General features: G+C 39.6%; 1 protein-coding gene across 1 annotated transcript; it reads left to right on the top strand.

Moving 5' to 3' along the window:
• Nucleotides 1-17947: 17947 nt before the first annotated feature.
• Nucleotides 17948-20510, top strand: LOC147620985 (pentatricopeptide repeat-containing protein At4g13650-like). Its single transcript, XM_086825371.1, has 3 exons — nt 17948-18059; nt 19036-19113; nt 19210-20510. Exons 1-3 carry the CDS (start codon nt 17948-17950, stop codon nt 20508-20510), a joined length of 1491 nt encoding a protein of 496 aa, XP_086681497.1.
• Nucleotides 20511-21251: the final 741 nt, after the last annotated feature.

Raw genomic sequence — 21251 nt, 5'->3', positions numbered from 1 at the left:
TGATGGAGAAAGTGTTGTGGGTTAAGAGGGCATTCATCGTCGCTGTAGAAGAGCAACTCAAGTTGAATGGCGCAATTATAAAATGTGCTGCTAGTGTGGTAGTTTTCCTTAGGGCCAGGTTTGAAATTGTTGAATGTAGTGTATTGGTCAAAACTCGTGTCTCCTAGGAAATCAAAGTAAGTGAGTTTCAAAGATCACCAAAGTGGGACTACAAACCTATCCTAAATACATGATCCTAAATACACGCTCCCTACATTATGTTAATGGGTATTCAGCAACTAACTTTTGCTCTTTGAGATGCAGGAGGTTGTCATGTTTTTGTGATTTTTATATGCAAGGCCACTCGAGAAGATGTGTCGATCGACCGCACATGGACAGTTGGCAATACTATAGTATATTCCTAGTGGAGGATAATTATGAGGATGAACATGTGGAATATGAATAAGCGGGTTGAAAGATGAGGTATTTGGATGCTTGATGGCCTAACATATGCGGGTCATCATGATGCTCTCTTTGTGTCGGGGAAAACTTTGCAGTGAATTGTGATGAGACCAATGCTAAAGGCACAGATTTTTACATTCTGAATTGTGTAGCAGAAAATGAGTTAAGCATGAATGCATAAACGGATGGGTGGGAAAACCACATCTTGGTTGGCTCTTGTCTTTCACACAAAGTGTGTGTGCACGCCATCCGATACTACCTTGAGATGTGTTGTCATCTAAGAAGCTCTTTATTACTTCTCCAATTATGGGTGTATATGAGCACGCCATTCATATCTAGAATCAAGGCTCTGTGCCTCAACATGCTTTGGGAGCAGAATAGAGCCAGTCGTGTACCAAGGGAGTGATAACTGCCTCTTGAACCAACCCAACTGTGAAAATATGTATGTTGCATCGAGATGGATATATTAGGACCAGAAGGCAACATCTATGAAGCCTAGACTCTGCACTCCTATACAAATTTCGTTGATAAGAGAAGTTGTAACATGATTTTACTTTTTCAACTACCTAGAAATTGGTTTCATGTGAATTCCTCTAACATAAGGAACTAGATTCGTACATTGCACATCAGACCAACATACCGCTACACAAGAAATAGAGAATCACCGTCATTCACTAAAGAAAGAATGTGACAAACTAATCAAGCATGTAGGGTTAAACATAAGCTAAAGAACGTACACAAAAGAAAATTCTGGCAAATGCAAAACTAAAGATTACACTTGAAAAACATATTTCTTCTCATTAGATAGGATTGTAGTTACAATTCATAGAAGTAACATAATACAAAAAGAACAAAGGAGTAGTAGGGAAAAAAAACTTCTATGCTTTGGCATATTAGGTTCACATAACCACATTTACAAAATTATAGTTTCTTGCAAAGAACGGGGCCTCTTGTCTTGAGATGCGGTGAAGAATTATGAGAGCTGGACATACTCTTCTTTGGTTTGGGGCTTGTTTCAGTTGCACCCTGTTTGCTAGCCTTCCGCTTCTTTCCCACCTCCATGAGGCTTTTGCTCTTCCCTGCACCTATAAGAAAAAAAAATGAGTCTTAGACTAGCTTAGCAAAGCTACAATGAAACACATAGAAACCAAAGTGAACATGAAGAAAAATAGGAACCTATGTCCAGGAGCTAAGGTACGACTTCACAGCTACACTCTAGAAGTAACTATCAAAGGGTAGTATGCAACTTCTATGCATTGGTTCTAAGCAGCTTAAAGTTATCAGAGCCTTAAAGTAGCATAAAAGAACTTGAAAGCAGTAATATAGAGGTCTAAAGTAGCATAAAAGAGCTTGAAAGCAGTAGTACAGAGGTTTAAAGTAGTAGACTAGAGCTTTAGACAACCACTTCTAAGTGACATGTCACATATTTAAAGCTATACAATAAGACTTTAAAGTAGTAGACTAGAGCTTTAGACAACCACTTCTAAGTAACATGTCACATATTTAAAGCTATACAATAAGACTTTAAAGCATTGCTCCAAAATTTAAAGCAATGCGATTGAGCTCCAAATTTAGAGCCATACCAAAACCAAGATGGTACAACTTAAATAGATAAAAAATTATACCTTTAGAGATATCAAAAGACCATAGATGCAATTCACAAAGAGTGATCTCCGGGGACTTCGTAGTAGTTACATTCGCAAGAAGTGTCATCTCCATTTCATTTGAAAAATTCATCTCAACTTTGTTCGCAAGGTCATTACAAGGACTTACTAGATGTGGTGTCCTCATTATAACTTTTGTGAAAGCATCAAAACTAGGTCCATTCTCATTAGAAACAAGGTCATCTCTGAGGCCGCCGTACCCTTTACTATTGCAGCCATAGCGATAGTTGCTGTAGTTGCGTAGCAACATCCACATCGACGTCTACTTCTATGTCATCATCAACGTGTAAAGCATCATCTATGCCCTTCACACTCTCTAGTTTCACCTCTATCTTCTATGCTACCACTAAGGGAGCCCCCTCCACATTGTTTTCACTTCCTTTCCCAAAGATTTCATACTACTCCAAGTCCGAGTTCTTCAAGTCATGAGGCAATGGTTCTTGGTCTGTAATAGTACTACATGACCCTGATAAAAAATCAAGGATAAGTTCAGAGAAGAGTAGCACAAAAGCTAAACCCTAACAATTATAGAAAGGCAGAATACCTTTGACAAGAATGAAAGGAGTCACTTGCTGTCTTTGTGTAGATTTCAAAAAAGTATCAACCAAGTTGGACGTTGGCATCTTGCCAAGCAATGCATTTGCCTTCAGTTCTTGAGAACATGTAAAGAATGTCTTCAAACACCTACATATCTATTTTTTTAATGAAGACACAATTTTTAGTAAAAACAATACTAGAGCTAACAAGTCAATGGTTGATGGGGTCTCTTCCAACTTTATTAGTTTAATCCCATGCTTCCCTCCAAATGATCACGCATGATTAAATTCTTACAAGTTTGGCACATTGATAGTGCTTAAAATCTATAGCTTATATCCTACTTGCAAACTTTAAACTATGGCACAATGTTAAGATATAAAGCAGATGCAAGCAATAGGCTTACAATCACACGTGATTAAACACTTACAAGTTTGGCACATTAATAGTGCTTAAAATCTATAGCTCATATCATACTTGCAAACTTTAAACTCTAGCACAATGTTAAGCTATAAAGCAGATGCAAGCAATAGGATTTAAAGCTACATGTAACTTTACAACTTTAAAGAGCATGTAACTATACAACCTTAAAGCAAGTGCTACTGCTTCAAAGCTAATAAATAATCATGCCACATGCTTTAAAGCTATAGGATAATTTCAAGCACATGCAACTCATACAAATTTAAGCAAGTGCTACTACTTCAAAGATCATAAAGCAAGTGTTTTAAGGCTGCAAATGATTTGAAGTGGTTCTTTGCTTTGAAGCTTAAGTCTACTTTAAGCCCATTGCAGCTTTCAACTACTTTAAAGCTTTGATAACAACTTTCTAGTTCATGTATATAAATTGCAAGCATAAATTTTGATGGCAATGCTTTAAAGCAATATGACCTACTTTGAAAAGTAGTGGTCCATGCTACACAGAGCACAACCAACTACTTGTAGGTAGTGATCCCATACTTGCCTTTCATTCTATGTACAAGTACCAAAGTGCTAGATGTTCTTACATAAGTAAATGTATCAGTGAATAAAGAGCAAGGGGAAATAAGGCAAGCATACCTTTTTGCACCACTTCAGGGCCAAATCCAACGAATCCTCATAGACACTATCTGCTTTGTAGCATCAGGAATAACTTGACTATAGCCATCAAGAATACACTTCTCATTATCAGCTTCTAACAGCTTACAGAAACAAAGGGCATGGTACGTATGCCTACAAGGAAGCATGAAGATGGTGAAAACTTCATTATCCTCCAATGAGAGACCACATCCAACACACTCTTTCAAATTGATCATATTATTTACAGCATGGTCCATTGCAATGCGTTTGAGTATTGTAGGAGGCGTGGGATAGATAGCCAAAGTGCCACCACATTCGATATGATTAAATAAGCCAGTTACAAACCCATAATGGGTGGTTTATTTTTCTAGATAGCCTCTCACACTATCACGTGTCTTCTTTACAAAATCCATTGATGCTTATGGCTTGTGTAATAGCGGTAATAGAAAAGAGTTATACATAGAGCTAGGAAGACTAGTTTTGGGCCCCCAATCATTAGGACATTTTGGAGATCATTTGTAGATAGAAAAGTAGACATAAAGATGTAAATAAACAACTATGAAAAACCTAAAGAAGCAATGAATATGTATAAATATCGATCGTGAAAACACACACAACACATACTAGATGCTCTCAGTGGTACTACATATGTCGATCCTCAGCTAAGGTACAAATGGAGGATATGTAACAACAATTGCACGTAGGATTAGTGAAGGTCGCCTCCCCTAGTTCTAGAGATGACCTCGACTAGCACCATCCATCGGGCCGATGATTGGTTACTCAAACTGCTCCCTTAAAACAAACTCTACATATAATTGATTTGTAAAGCAGATGGGGATGTGGTGGTTATTCAGCATAATCCCATATGCGGCAATATATAGATTATAGATATGTGCCACCATGCGAGGATGCGAACATTCCGAAATAGTAAGGGGCTTCCCTACCCCCCAGGCTACATCCCACATGACTATCAAGAAAAAGGTCCAAGTATGACCCATCTCTAATAATAGGACCAATCTCACACACCTAATGATATGTGAAGCCATGTGATATTGGAGCAATATGGTGATGTGCTATCCCCTTATAGACATAAAAAACATTGTGAAGGCTACGAAGGGATGAGAGCATGACCTCCAAGTTTGACACGATATGTAAAGTAGATGGTGTGTCTCTAGCACTCCCATGGATAGTGGCTAACTCACAGTCTATCTTTGGGATGAGGTCCACAATAGAAGAGTGGCCCTCTTCGTGTGACTCCATGTTAGACTCTAAGCCTAACATAGATGGGTGGGTCAATGTGAAAGGTCAAATGCCTAGCGCTAAGAAAATACTAATCTAGCACTAATGAAGCTCTAAAACACCACTAATGTTGGATTTAAAGCCCACTAATTGTGCTTCAATCCAAGAAAGAAATACAAGTGAAAACGATGTGAGATAATAAGGGGGAAAATAAAACTTTGGGGTTTTATAATCTCGATTGAGGTCAAGTGGCACACATTTTAGGGTTTGCAAGATGAACAGCCCCAATGTATACGTGGTTTTAGGGTTTGTGAAATGAACGGTCCCAATGTATACATGATTTTAGGGTTGTTAAAATAAATGGCTTTGATTTATTGAGAGTATCTTGATCGAGATAAATGGATGACTTTAATCCAAACACTGTATCTTGATTGGGATACAGTTATGGCTAGGATTACATCTTACAAAGAGAAGAACGATAGATAAAGAGGGCTTATCTCTACTAGCCAAATTCATATCAACCACTGCGTAGCCTGTGAAAAGATGCAGGGGAGAAGAGAGCTTGAGCTCTTGCAAACACACACACACACTCACAAAACCCTAAGAGAGAACACAAGCTGAAAGGCTGAAAATCTTCTTCTTCTTCACACAACACTCAACACACCATATACAAAGATAAGAGTACACACATATGAAAAGGTACTCAACCAAATACATACTAGGGTTCTCTATAGTGTGAACCCAACTAAACGAGCTGACGCTATAACTATGCCAATCTCTAGAATGGCTGTCACACAGCCTGTCATCCCACTGGCCGCATATCACCCATGACCTCACCAACCATGCCAGTGGTGTAAGTGTGGGGCCTATCCCCCAGTGTCTACTGCCTCACTAGATGAGCTCGATATCTCAACACTCCCCCTCGAGCTCCACTCCATCTCATGTACACCAAGCGAAGCCCTAAATCTGCGGAGCTTCTCTATACCCAATGCTTTGGTGAAGATGTCAGCTACCTAATCTTGTGTGCTGACAGAAACAAGGTCAACGTCTCCTGTGCCAAGACTTTCTCTCTGACAAAATGGTAGTGGACCCCTATATGCTTCGTGTGAGCATGAAAAACTGGGTTCTTGGCCAACTGTATACTGCTAATGTTGTCACAAAAAATGACAACTTGTCTATCCAATGATAGACCCAAATCTGCAAGTAGCTTTCTCAACCAAGCTACCTCACATGCTGCCATAGCAGCACCTCTGTACTCGGCCTCTGTAGTACTCGATAGAGCAACCGTAGGCTGTTTCTTGCTGCTCCAAGTCACAGCAGCACTCCCCAAAGAAAACATGAAGCCGCTAGTAGATCTTCTATCTGAGATACTACCAGCCCAATCAGCATCTATGTACCCATGTACACATATGTCTGTCCCAGTTTCATAAAATAGTCCATAATGCAAAGTAGACCTCACATACCTCAGTATGCATCCAAATACGGCTTTTGAGGAACCTGCATAAACTAACTCACCAGTCCAACAACATAGCTCAAATCTGGCCTGGTGATTGTCGTGTAGATCAAGCTTTCTACTATGCGCCTATACATAGTAGGATCCTCCAAAATCTCTCCTAAATCTGCACTCAACTTGCCATTCTGATCTATTGGCACTGAGATAGGCTTACAGCCTATCATACCATACTTGGACAACATATCCACGCCATACTGTCTCTGCAGTAATCCAATACCATGTGGTGACCTAATCACCTCAATGCCCTGAGCTCCCCCAGATCCTTCATCTCAAACCTCTGTCTAAGCTAGATCTTTACATCAAAGATCTCTGCATCATGGTCTCCCATAATGATCAGGTCATCTACATAGATGACAACAAGCACAACCCCTCTATCATTGTGTCTCACATACAGCGAGAAATCTACATTGGCTACATGAAAGCCAATAGTGACAATATATTCAGAAATCTTGTCAGCCCATTCTCTTGGTGCTTTTTTAAAGCCATACAAGGCTTTCTTCAACCTGCAAACATGCTCGGGGTGACTCACATCCTCATAACCAAGTGTGGCTGCAACATATACACCTCTTCCTACAAATCCCCATGCAAGAATGCATTCTTTACATCCATTTGATGTAAAGACCATTTCTTTGACACAGCCACTGCTATCACAACTCTCACTGTTGCCATCTTGGCAACTACGCTGAAAGTTTTCTCATAATCAATGCCATATGTCTGCGCATATCCTTTGGCGACCAATCTAGTCTTATACATGTTTATTCTTCCATCACTGTTATGTTTTACTTTGTACACCCACTTGCATCCAATGGCTTTCTTGCCTTTAGGCAATTGCACTAAATCCCAAGTCTCATTTCCATATAGTGCATCCATCTCCTCATCCATAGCTTTCTCCCAACACACATTTCCAATAGCCTCATCAATGCATGTGGGCTCTACAACCTGCACAACCTTTGCTATGTATGCATAGTGATGTGCCACATAACCATCATAGGTAAACCTCTACACGGGATTCTTTACTCTCCTAGATCTTCGCAGCTTTGAATTCATGGCTTCCATAGGCTTCTTTACACCAGGTGTTCTCATAGCTGGTATCCCAAGCTCCTCATCAAGGCTCATCTCTAAGCCACTAGACTCTCCATCAACATGAGAATGCCCTGCAAAAATGTCAGGCATACCAAGGGGCTCAACCACTTTCTCTTTGCCTTTATGTGATGTACTAATCACATTTGCAGGACTGGTATTATGATGCAGCCTGCCACTCCATGGTCTATCAATTGAACCACTAGATGAGGACTCTCCTGGTCCACTCAAAGACTGTGATCGCTGACTTGTATTCTGTGCAACAACATTTTCACTCACGTCAGCCCTAACAGCTTCTTTTTCAGCAGCATACCAGCTGCTCATCTCGAGCTCATCTCATCAAAAACAACATTCCTACTGCTTACCCTCAACTCACGTGTAGCAGGGTTATAACACCTGTATCCCTTTTGCTCAAGGGAGTATCGAATAAACACACATTTTTCAGTTTTTGGATCCAGCTTAGTTCTCAGCTCATCTGGCACATGCACATATGTAATGCATCCAAAGACTTTCAGATGAGACAAATTAGGTTTTCTGCCAGTAAACCTCTCCTCTGGAGTCACATCATGTATAGCTGTAGTTGGAGTCCTGTTCATGATGTAAACTGCTGTAGAAATAGCCTCAGCCCAATAGCTATGCGGCATATTCTTCTCTTCCATCAATGCTCGCGCAATCTCAACAATGTGCCTGTTTTTCCACTCAGCAAGTCCACTTTGCTGCGGAGTGTATCTGCATGTAAACTGTCTCTGAATACCATTTTTACTAAAAAATTCAGAGAAGTACTCTCCCCCTCCATCTGACCTTAGGCACTTTACAAATTTCCTTGTTTGTTTTTCAACCATAACTTTGAAATTCTGAAAGTGAGTGAACACCTCACCCTTCTCCTTCATGAAGTATACCCACATTTTCCTTGTATGGTCATCAATAAATGTCACATAATATCTGCAGCCTCCCATAGACATGGTCTTTGTAGGACCCCATACATTTGAATGCACAACATCTAGTGCATTTGTGCTCACATTTGTGTTACGTGGAAATACATGCTTTGTTTGCTTTCCAAATTGGCATGCTTCACATATTCTCTGCATACCTTCAACTTTAAATTTTGGTAGCCCTGTCCCAATTCCTTTAGTCTACATAGACTTCATTCTCTGCACATTCACATGTCCAATTCTTTTATGCCAAATGTCTGTGTCTGCAACAATTCCTGAACCATTTGCAAACATTGCAGCACTCACTTCAGGCATGTTTACATTCAATGTCAACATTCTGCCCACTTTGTTGCCTTTTGCAACCAACGTGCACTTGTCTTTAAATTCTTTAACATAACAACCAACGTGCCTTTTGCAACCAACGTGCACTTGTCTTCAAATCTTCAATATAACAACCATCAGGATAAAACCAAACTTGCAAACCCTACTCAATCATCTGGCCAACTGAAGCCAGATTCTTTGTTATGTTCGGAACATGAAGTACATCTACAAGGTACTTCACTTTGCCATCCTGCATAGACAATGGCACATCTCCAACATGGGAAATTAGATGAGCAGTGTCATCCCCTGTTTCCACAAAACCTGGTCTTTCAAGGTTTTTCATCTCCTTGAACCACTCCCCATGACTTGTCATGTGGTTCGAATCACCTGAATCAACGTACCATACATCATCTTTATGTGCTGCTTCAACATTTTCAGACATGGCATTAACGACATGCTGCATAACGAACAACATTTCATTATCCTCATTGTTTCTGCTCGAGGATGCATAGTTGTTTTACTGCAATTTTCCATTTTGCATGTCAGCCTGCTTCTTATAACAATTTGCCTGCACATGTCCAGGCTTACCACAATAAAAGCATCCACGTGTATCATTATACTACCTTTGCCAATTTCCACGACCTCTTTGACTCCCCCTGTCTTTGAATTGGCCTCTTCCACCTGCGTGTTGTTGTTGTTGTGAATTTTGGGACTGTTGTTGTTGCTGCTCTGCTGGCCATAATTCTGATTACCTATTCGGCCACCTCCTTGACTGCATCCACGGCCTCCTCTACCTCGTCCTCGTCCTGAACTTGTGTAGAAGGCCTTTTGCTCTGAACTGTTTTTGTTTTGTGAAGACTGTTGGTCTTCACCCAAGCTCTTCTCTTCTATAATCAGCATAGACACCAAATCTGTAAAATTGGAAATGTTTTCCCGAGTCTGAATAGACGTCTTGAATGCCTTGTATTGTGGCCCGAGACCACGTAGACAGCAGACTTCCACCTTATCATCATCGTTTACTGAAACACCAATAGATGCAAGGGATTCCACAATACCCTTTATCTTCAATGCATAGTCATTCACAGACATACTCTTTTTCTCCACAGTATGAAGTTCATTCTTCAACTGTATCTTTCGTGCCTTAGTATTCGTTTTATAGAGTTTTACCAAGGTGTCCCATGCCTCCTTGGGAGACTTGACATCCTCTATGTACCCAATCATGGTGTCTTGTATACGGATAGAGAGCGAATACATAACTTTTCTGACTCCTTGGTTCCAATCCTTGAACTCTTTCACATCTGCAATAGTCGGATTGATGTCCGGTATCTCCAGTGCCTCTTCATGCTCACCTTCTATATAGTCCCAATAGCCCTTTCCCATCAGGAAATTTGTCAGCCTGAACCTCCAAGCATGGAAGTTGTTCTTATCAAGCTTCTCAGCAACAATCTGGTTTATGCCATCATTTGATATCTTGCCAGACACACAAATTTACCAGAAATAGCACTCTGGTTTGTCCTGCACAAACTGCTGTATTTTCTGCAGCGGTACTGTAGTACACTCAAATGTCACAACCAGTGACCTCAATGTGCATACATACACCCAATGGCAAAACCTCCTTGTAGTACACACAATGTCTACACAGCCAATCTGTCTTCCTGCAGTTCTTAAAACAGAGTTCTGCAGGAATCACCTGCTTACCCGCAGTGCTCGAAATTGCCTGCTTTCTGAAAAACGGAGGTCGTAACACGCTGTCGTGCTATGGCACGTCTATGGTGTGAAACCATGGAAGTGAGGCCATAAAATACAAATCCAGGTGCAGTTGTAGGGCTACCATATGCACGTGTATTTCCTCTTCGGAGAGTCGGGTTTTACGAGCTTTATGGATGCACTGGATGACCCTAAACAAGCTGTCAGAAGGGAGACTATACAATATTGTCGAGCTTGGGATGCTTTGTGTGGGAACAGCCCCTTGGGAAGAATGAGGTGTAAAGAATCTTAAGTGTTGATGCTTATCAACTCTTTGAAAAATACAAGGAAAATGGAGGGCGTGTAATTCCAAAATGGGAAAACCCAGAAATTTTGCTGCAAAAGAGGAAATCCCCGCCTTATCTGCGGGAAATTCTGGATATCCAGGAGGGCGTGCTATTCTGAAAGAAGGATATTGGGAAAAGGGGCTCTGGGTAGAAAAGACAGAGGGTAGCTGTGTGTGGCGAGTGGTAGTGTGGGGGGGGGGGTGCAGCTGTGCTGCATGCACCCTTTTCCCTGGACTTTGGTGACATAATTCTCTCTCTGTCTCTCCCTCTCACGCACGCGCGCACGCAAGTTACACTAATGAATTCTGCAAATGTGTAGATCAACAAACCTATATAGCCTGTAGGCATCAATAAAAAATTTGCGAGGCATTGTGATGAAGGCTTCTGCAACAACAAGAGCCGGAAGTCCATTGGGAGTACAGAAGCAAATTCTAGGGTTGCCTTTACCACTGATGGTATTTGCAGCCTGCAAGAAGGAGAGACAACAAACCATGTATTCCCTTCTAAGCCACCTACATGTGCGAAAAGACTTTTGCATCTAATGGAGCAGACACATGCGGGTATGTTTACAATGCATTGGACAGACATTGGGCCATGGATAATCCACGCTGCAGCCCGGTGTAGGCGTTGAACATTAATGAATGGACCACAGGGGATTAGGGCTACACTTTACAAGTATGCACGCCTCCTGCAGGACTGCACAAAGGCAAAAGACCTGAAGGAGGGCATGCAAATTCATGCCCACGTGAACGAAATTGGGCTTGATTCGGACCTTTAACTGGGGTGCAACTGGGGTGCCTTTACCAAGGGCTTGACGAGGAGGGTCTTACATATTACAAACAAATGCAACACGAAGGCATGAGACCCAACGATGTCACTTTCATTCTGGCTTTGAAAGCGTGCACTGGTTGTGTATCTCTAACCAATGGCAAACAAATCCATGTACAAGTTTGTGAAAGCTGCTCTGAGCCTGATATTTCTTGTTAAATACCCTCATGGACATGTACGCTAAATGTGGAGATATAGATGGTGCCAGTGCAGTATTCAACATGATGCTTGTAAGGGATGTAACCACATGGAATGTGATGATTGCAGCATATGCAGAGGAAGGGCTTGTTTTGGAGGCATTTGCTCTCTTTGAATCAATGAAAGAGAAGGGATTTAAGCCAGATGAGATCACCTTTTCGACCATCCTCAAAGGATGCTCTTATTTAACAACTTTGGAACATGGACAGCAGTTTGAAGACCATTAATGCATCATGAAGATAGACAAGTGGAAGATTATATGAGAAGACCGCCTATTGAGGATAAAGATGGAGAGCTGCAGCATGTCTTGAGCAGGGATTTTATATTCACGTGATCACAAGATTTTTTTTGTTAATAACACTTGTGAACATGTTATTCACATGTTCACATGTTTTCATGTTCTCAAAATAGCAGGTTACCAGTGACCTGGTAACCTGCCGAAGCCCGCCGGGCTTTTTGTTTTCCCGGCGGGAAAAAAAGTTTTAAAAAAATGGTCAAAATATATTCATGTTCACAGTCATTCCTACCTTTTTTGGGCCTTCTGGACTCATTTATGATGTCAAAAGTTCAAAATTCTTTGTACAAAAAATGTTATCTCTAAATTTATCACCTTAAGCTCGATTACCATCAATTAGATCTTATTATACTTCCAATTGAGTCTAATTGACATCAATTAATATCCAATTGAGTCCAATTGGTATCAATTAAGTCTAATTGGGTGTCAATTGATCGATTGGGCTCAATTGACATCAATTGACACCCCATTGGACTCAATTGGGCTTAATTGGACTTAATTGGATTCAATCAATTGACACCCAATTGGACACAACTGGGCTTAATTGGACTCAATTGACATCGATTAACACCCAATTGATGTCAATTGAGCTCAATTGATGTCAATTGAGCTCAATTGACATCAATCCTAGTCAATTGATATCCAATTGATGCCAATTGAGCCGAATTGACACCAATTGCACTCAATTGGTACCCAATTGATGTCAATTGAGTCCTCAATTAACATCAATTAACACCCAATTGAGTCCAATTGACATCAACTAATATCCAATTGAGTCAAATTGATATCAATTAAGTATAATTGGGTGTCAATTAATCAATTCGACTCAACTGATATCAATTGATATCCAATTGGACTCAATTGACATCAATTGGGTGCCAATTGAGTCCAAGTGACACCCAATTGATATCAATTGCATCCAATTGGACTTAATTGACATCAATTGGGTGCCAATTGAGTCCAAGTGACACCCAATTGATATCAATTGCATCCAATTGGGCTTAATTGACATCAATTTACACCTAATTGATGTCAATTGAGTCTAATCCAGTTCAATTCACACCCAATTGATGTCAATTGGGCTCAATTGACATCCAATTGATGTTAATTGGACTCAATTGACATCAATTAATACCCAATTGATGTCAATTGAGCTCAATTGACATCAATCGTAGTCAATTGACACCCAATTGATGCCAATTGAGCCGAATTGAGCTTAATTGATATTAATTACACTTAATTGGCACCCAATTGATATCAATTGAGTTCGATTAGACTCAATTAACGTCAATTAACATCTAATTAAGTCTAATTGATATCAATTAATACTTAATTGAGTCAAATTGATATCAATTAAGTCTAATTGGATGTCAATTGATCAATTGGGCTCAATTGGTACCAATTGACATCCAATTGGACTCAATTGACATCAATTGGGTGCCAATTGAGTCCAAGTGACACCCAATTGATATCCATTGCATCCAATTGGGCTCAATTGACATCAATTCACACCTAATTAATGTCAATTGAGTCCAATCACGTTCAATTCACACCCAATTGATGTCAATTGGGCTCAATTGACACCCAATTAACTCAGCCCAATTGATATCAATTGAGTCTAATTCAAACCCAATTGAGTCTAATTACATCTAATTGGACTCAAGTGACATCAATTAACACCTAATTGATGTCAATTAAACTCAATTAACATCAATTAACACCCAATTGATGTCAATTAAACTCAATTAACATCAATTAACACCCAATTGATGTCAATTCAGCTCAATTGACATCAATCGTAGTTAATTGACACCCAATTGATGTTAATTGAGCCAAATTGAGCTTAATTGACATCAATTGCACTCAATTGGCACCCAATTGATGTCAATTGAGACTCAATTAACATCAATTAACATCCAATTGAGTTCAATTGACATCAATTAATACCCAATTGAGCCAAATTGGGCTTAATTGACATCAATTGCACTCAATTGGCACCCAATTGATGTCAATTGAGACTCAATTAACATCAATTAACATCCAATTGAGTTCAATTGACATCAATTAATACCCAATTGAGTCAAATTGATATCAATTAAGTCTAATTGGGTGTCAATTGATCAATTGGGCTCAATTGATATCAATTGACATCCAAGTGGACTCAATTGACATCAATTGGGTGCCAATTGAGTCCAATTGACACCAAATTGATATCAATTGCATCCAAGTGGGGTCAATTGACATCAATTCACACCTAATTGATGTTAATTGAGTCCAATTAGGTTCAATTTACACCCAATTGATGTGAATTGGGCTCAATTGACACCCAATTGATATCAATTTGGCTTAATTGATACCTAATTGATATTAATTGGACTCGATTGACATTAATTAACACCCAATTGATGTCAATTGAGCTCAATTGACATCAATTGTAGTCAATTGATACCCAATTGATGTCAATTAAGCCAAATTGAGCTTAATGGACATCAATTACACTCAATTAGCACCTAATTGATATCAATTGAGTCTAATTGAGCTCAATTAATATCAATTAGTACCCAATTGAGTCTAATTGATATCAATTAACACCTAATTGAGTCAAATTGATATCAATTAAGTCTAATTGGGTATCAATTGATCAATTGGGCTCAATTGATATCAATTGACATCCACTTGGACTCAATTGACATCAATTGGGTGCCAATTGAGTCTAATTGACACCCAAGTGATATCAATTGCATCGAATTGGGCTCAATTGACATCAATTCACACCTAATTGATATCAATTGAGCCCAATTGATATTAATTGAGTCTAATTCACACCCAATTGAGTCCAATTGCATCTAATTGGACTCGATTGACATCAATAAACACCCAATTGATGTCAATTAAACTCAATTAATATCAATAAACACCCAATTGATATCAATTGACTCCAATTGGGTTTAATTGACACCCAATTGATGTCAATTAAGTCCAAATAGATACAATTAGGCTCAATTGACACCTAACTGATGTCAATTGAGTCCAATTGGGTTAAATTGGATGCAATTGAGTCCAATTGGATTCAATTGAGTCCAATTGGGTTAAATTGGATGCAATTAGGCTTAATTGATGTCAATTGAATTAAATTGGATGCAATTTATCTAATTGATGTCAATTGAGTTCAATTGGATGCAATTAGGCTCAATTGACACCTAATTGATGTCAATTGAGTTCAATTCATACCCAATTATTGTTAATTGTGTCCAATTGAGCTCAATTAACACCCAATTGATGTCAATTGGGCTCAATTAACATCAGTTAACACCCTTTTGAGTCCAATTGATGTCAATTGAGTCCAATTAGGTGTCAATTGATATCAATTGAGTCCAATTGAGCCCAATTGATCAATTAATACCCAATTAGACTTAATTGATGTCAATTAGACTCAATTCATTCAATTTAGCATCAATTATAATCAATTGACACCCAATTGATATTAATTGACATCAATTAGGTGTTAATTGATGTCAATTGAGCCCATGTGACATCAATTGTGTGTCAATTGAATCCAATTGATGTCAATTGAGCCCAATTGACATCAATTGTGTGTCAATTGATACACAATTAGCTTCAATTGGGCTCAATTGACATCAATTGACACCCAATTGATATCAATTAGGCTCCATTGACACCCAATTAGACTCAATTTGGCTCAATTGACATCAATTGACATCCAATTAGACTCAATTTGGCTTAATTAAGTCTAATTAGACTCAATTAGACTCAATTTGGCTCAATTGATATCAATTGACACCCAATTATACTCAATTTGACTCAATTGACACCCAATTAGACTCAATTTTACTCAATTGACATCAATTAACACCCAATTGATATGAACTGATGTGAATTGAGCTCAATTGCATCGAATTAGGCTCAATTAACATCGATTGATACCCAATTAATATCAATTGAGAGCAATTGATGTGAATTGATGTCAATTGAGCTCAATTGCATGGAATTAGGTTTAACTGACACCCAATTAATATCAATTGAGTGCAATTGAGCCCAATTCAACTCAGTTGTAATCAATTGACACCCAATTGATGTCAGTTGCATCCAATTTGGCTCAATTGAAACCCAACTGATGTCAATTGAGTCCAATTGATGTTAATTGGCACCCAATTGATGTCAATAAGGTTCAATTGATGTTAATTAACCCCCAATTGATGTCATTTACGTCCAATTGAGCTCAATTGACACCCAAATTATCCAATTGAAGTCAATTAGACTTAATTGACTTCAATTGTGTTAATTGGATATTAATTGATATCAATTAACACCCAATTGCTATCAATTGAGTCTAATTCGGCTCAATTGACACTCAATTTACATCCAATTTACATCCAATTGGGCGTGAATTGAGCTCAATTGTATCATATTAGGCTCAATTGACATTAATTGACACACAATCGATCACACAATTGAGTGCAATTGAGCCCAATTGATATCAATTGTGATCAATTGACACCCGATTGATGTTAATTGCATCCTATTGGGCTCAATTGAGCACAATAGGATGCAATTAACACCCAATTGAGTGTCAATTGAGTGCAATTGAGCCCAATTGAGCTCAATTGATATCAATTGACACCCAATTGATGTCAACTGAGCTCAATTGAGCTCAATTGATATCAATTGACACCCAATTGATGTCAACTGAGCTCAATTGACACCCAATTGATGTCAACTGAGCTCAATTGAGCTTAATTGACATTAATTGTAATAAATTAATACCCAATTGAAGTCGATTGGGCTTAATTAATATCAATTAACATCCAATTATTATCAATTGAGTCCAATTCGACTCAATTGATACTTAGTTTACACCCAATTTATGCAAATTGGGTGTAAATTGGGCTCAATTGCATCGAATTAGGCACAATTGACATCAATTGACACCCAATTAATATCAATTGAGTGTAAATCAAGTGTAATTGAGTCCAATTGGGCTCAATTGAGTGCAATGATGTCATGGACAATTGAGTCAATTGATGTAAGTATAGTTAGATTTAATTGGTGTGTCAATTGAACTTAAGGCCAGCAAATTATACAAAACTTTTTTTGTGCTAATAATTTTGAACTTTTGACATCATAAATGAGTCCAGAAGGCCCAAAAATGGTAAGAATGACTGTGAACATGATTTTTTTTAATTTTTTTTTATTTTTTTATTTTTTTATTTTTTTATTTTTTAATTTGCCCGCCGGGAAAATGGGTTTTCCCGGCGGGCCCGCCGGGAAATGACATTTTCCCGGCGGGATTACTGGCAGAGAAGGTTTTTGCAGGTCATAAAAAATGCCCGTGAATATACATTGTGATCACAAGAATTTTTATGTTAACAATAGGTTTTGTTAACGTGATCACGAAATTGTGAAGACGTTAATGAAATCCCTGGTCTTGAGGTCATAATAAATTGTTGTTTTTCTTTGGGTTTTGGGATTTGTGAAGACATGGTATATGTCATGCCTATGTTGGCTATGATGTATGTGTGTTGCCTAAGTGTGGTATATCATGACAACAGGCTGTGATGTTTTAGTTTTGGTTATAGATATGTGAACAAGGTGCCTTGATGGTTTTTGGTGAAGCCTATTTGTAATTGGTATTTGATTTATAATGGTTCTAGCTTTTGCTGGTGATACCCCTTGAAGTTCAACCACTACTCTCACAGCCAGACACCCAGTGTGTTCCCGGCTAGACCGCACACGTCATGACATCTTTGGTGAACCCGACGTGAAACAGCTGGGGTGAGAGTAGAAAGGGAATCATGGGTGATCAACAGGAGCAGCAAGGATTTCGTCCGGACGTCAACACCATGCAGATGTTTCAGGCGTTTGTGCTCTACAAGCAACAGCAGCAGGCAGTCGAAAGAAGGCTGGGTGAAGTGGGAAAACAAAGGTAATGTTATCTGATCTGAATGCTGGATGAAAAACGATATGATATCTGGAATGTATGGATACATGCAAGATGACATACAAATCAAGATGATGCTTGAGGAAAATTAGAGCAAATAGATACACAATCAGGGCTTTCTGAAAGGCAGGTACAAAAAAATGAAGGAAATATACTATAATGATGCTATATCTTAGCTGCTTGGAGAACTTCTAAAGCATGACAAGGATGCAAAGGAGGTAAAAATAATGGCAGACAAAGCAAAGAAGGCTATAGGGGCCTATGACACTGATGCATTTCTCGAAAAGAGAGAGCCGGGAGCTTATAGGACTTGTAGTCTTCCATAATAAAAACTATTAGGGAAGAAGAAGGATTACAAGGGCTTATGACACTTGTTCACCTCAGGAGAAGGGGGTGGCAAGGAGCTTGTATAGACTTGTAGTTCTCTCTCAGAACTGTAGAATGGCAACAAGGGCTTGTGACACTCATCCTTCTCGACAGCTGAGGAAGGAGAGGAGCTTGCAATGACTTGATCCATTCTTGCCACTTCAAGGGCCTATGACACTCATCTATTCCAATAACCAAGGATAGAGAGGAGCTTGTAGTGACTTGAAGCTAACCCTTTGTCTCAAGGGCTTACGACACTCGACCTTTCTGATAGCTGAGGAAGGTGAGGAGCTTGTATTGACTTGAGGTCTTCCCTACAAGTTGCAAAACAGATAGAATGCTCAAGAACTCATGAATGCCGGAAAGGTGGACACTTCTTTGTACTCTGATTGTCAGGATATCTGAAAGAAACTCTTTGAAAAGCAGAGCTAAATGTATGCAATGATGAACTGGATGAATGGTTTGACATAGAGAAAGCCCAAAACATCAGAAAGATATGGATTTCCCAAGCGTCATCCTGATTAAATGGAATGCCAATGCAGAATGCTGTAGAATTGAATGTTCATGGGACTTTAGGTAAGGGCCAAGAAATACACGGTGAGATTGTGCAAAAGGGATTGGGAAGAGGTCTTTCTGTTGGCAACAGTTTAATCGGCATGTATTCAAAATGTGGCTCCCTTGTGGAAGCATGAGAGGTTTTTGATGAGATGCTGGTTCAAAATGTTGTATCGTGGACTGCGTTAATTGCAGGATATGTTGAACTTGGGCTTGGTGAAGAAGCATTGAGTTGTTTTGATCAGATGCAATTGGACGGCATGTCTCCTAATGCTGCTACATTTCATTGCAGCTTAAAAGCTTGTGGCAGCATAGGGTTCATATGCAAAGGGAGGGAGGTATATGCTGATATTGTTAAACAGGGTTTTGAAATGGAAAGCTCGATTTGTAGTGCTTTAGTGGATATGCATGCAAAATGCAGCTCAGTTGCTGAAATGCAGGAAGTTTTTAACAACTTGCCTGTTCGAGATGTAAACTCTTGGAATGCATTGATTGCACTGTATGCTGATTACGGTCTTCAGGACAAAGTGCTTGACTGTTTGGAACAAATGCAAGTGGAGGAAGTGTCACCTGACAATGCCACCCTAGTGTGCAGCCTGAAAGTATGTGGGAGCATAGGAGCCACAGAGAAGGGTCAAGAGGTAAACAGCCGGATTGTTAAACAAGGCTTTGAAAGCGATTCCTATGTTGGGAACACATTGGTTTACATGTATGGTAAATGTGGCTTACTTGAGGAAGCACATGCAGTGTTTGATAAGCTGCCGGCTGCAGATGTAGTCTCATGGAATGCGCTAATGGTAGGTTATGTTGAACACAGTTTTAGTGACAAAGCTCTAACGGCTTTCCAAGAGATGCAACTGAAGGGCATACTGCCAGACAGAGTCAGTTTTCTGTGTGTGTTGAAAGCCTCTGGAAGCTTAGGTATGGTAGAGCAAGGTCAGATAATACATGATCAAGTCATTAAGTATGGATACGACATAGATTCAGACATCCAGAATACCATTATCCACATGTATACAAAATGTGGAAGCCTAGAGGAGGCATGTGTGGTTTTTGAGCGGGCAGAGAATCAAGATGTTGTGACTTGGGGTGCATTGATTGCAGGGTATGCTGAGAGCGAAAACAGCTTCCCTGCACTTAAACTTTATGGCAAAATGCATCAGGAAGGAGTCATTCCAAACAAGGTCATCTTTTTATGCATTCTCAAGGCCTGTGGTAACATAGCAGCTGCAGAGCAGGGTAGACAGATACATGGGGAAATCACAAGGAGCGGACTTGAAACAGATTTGCTTGTTGGAAGTGCCCTTGCTGACAAGAAGCAAACAGAAATAGAGCTACGAAAGAAGTTGGAAGAAGCCAAGAAAAGGGAGGCTGATCTAGAGAATGATTTGGATGAGAATGTGGGTTCAGAGGATGAAGAAGCTGAAGATAACGTGTCAAAATTTGATGAAGATGAGGGTGACATTCAAATCAGTATAAATTTGAATGAAGATTAGCCTACATAGCAACTTGGTGGCACATACCGGAGGATGTGCAGGTTTAGAGGGGGTGGATGTCGTGCTATGGCACGTCTATGGTGTGAAACCATGGAAGTGAGGCCATAAAATACAAATCCAGGTGCAGTTGTAGGGCTACCATATGCACGTGTATTTCCTCTTCGGAGAGTCGGGTTTTACGAGCTTTATGGATGCACTGGATGACCCTAAACAAGCTGTCAGAAGGGAGACTATACAATATTGTCGAGCTTGGGATGCTTTGTGTGGGAACAGCCCCTTGGGAAGAATGAGGTGTAAAGAATCTTAAGTGTTGATGCTTATCAACTCTTTGAAAAATACAAGGAAAATGGAGGGCGTGTAATTCCAAAATGGGAAAACCCAGAAATTTTGCTGCAAAAGAGGAAATCCCCGCCTTATCTGTGGGAAATTCTGGATATCCAGGAGGGCGTGCTATTCTGAAAGAAGGATATTGGGAAAAGGGGCTCTGGGTAGAAAAGACAGAGGGTAGCTGTGTGTGGCGAGTGGTAGTGTGGGGGGGGGGGGTGCAGCTGTGCTGCATGCACCCTTTTCCCTGGACTTTGGTGACATAATTCTCTCTCTGTCTCTCCCTCTCACGCACGCGGGCACGCAAGTTACACTAATGAATTCTGCAAATGTGTAGATCAACAAACCTATATAGCCTGTAGGCATCAATAAAAAATTTGCGAGGCATTGTGATGAAGGCTTCTGCAACAACAAGAG

This window comes from Cibotium barometz, chromosome 31 (assembly GCF_041138505.1).
Source record: "Cibotium barometz isolate CiBa-2024 chromosome 31, ASM4113850v1, whole genome shotgun sequence".
NCBI lineage: Eukaryota > Viridiplantae > Streptophyta > Polypodiopsida > Cyatheales > Cibotiaceae > Cibotium > Cibotium barometz.
The sequence above is the reverse complement of the archived record's forward strand: the minus strand, read 5'-3'. Positions and strand labels throughout refer to the sequence as shown.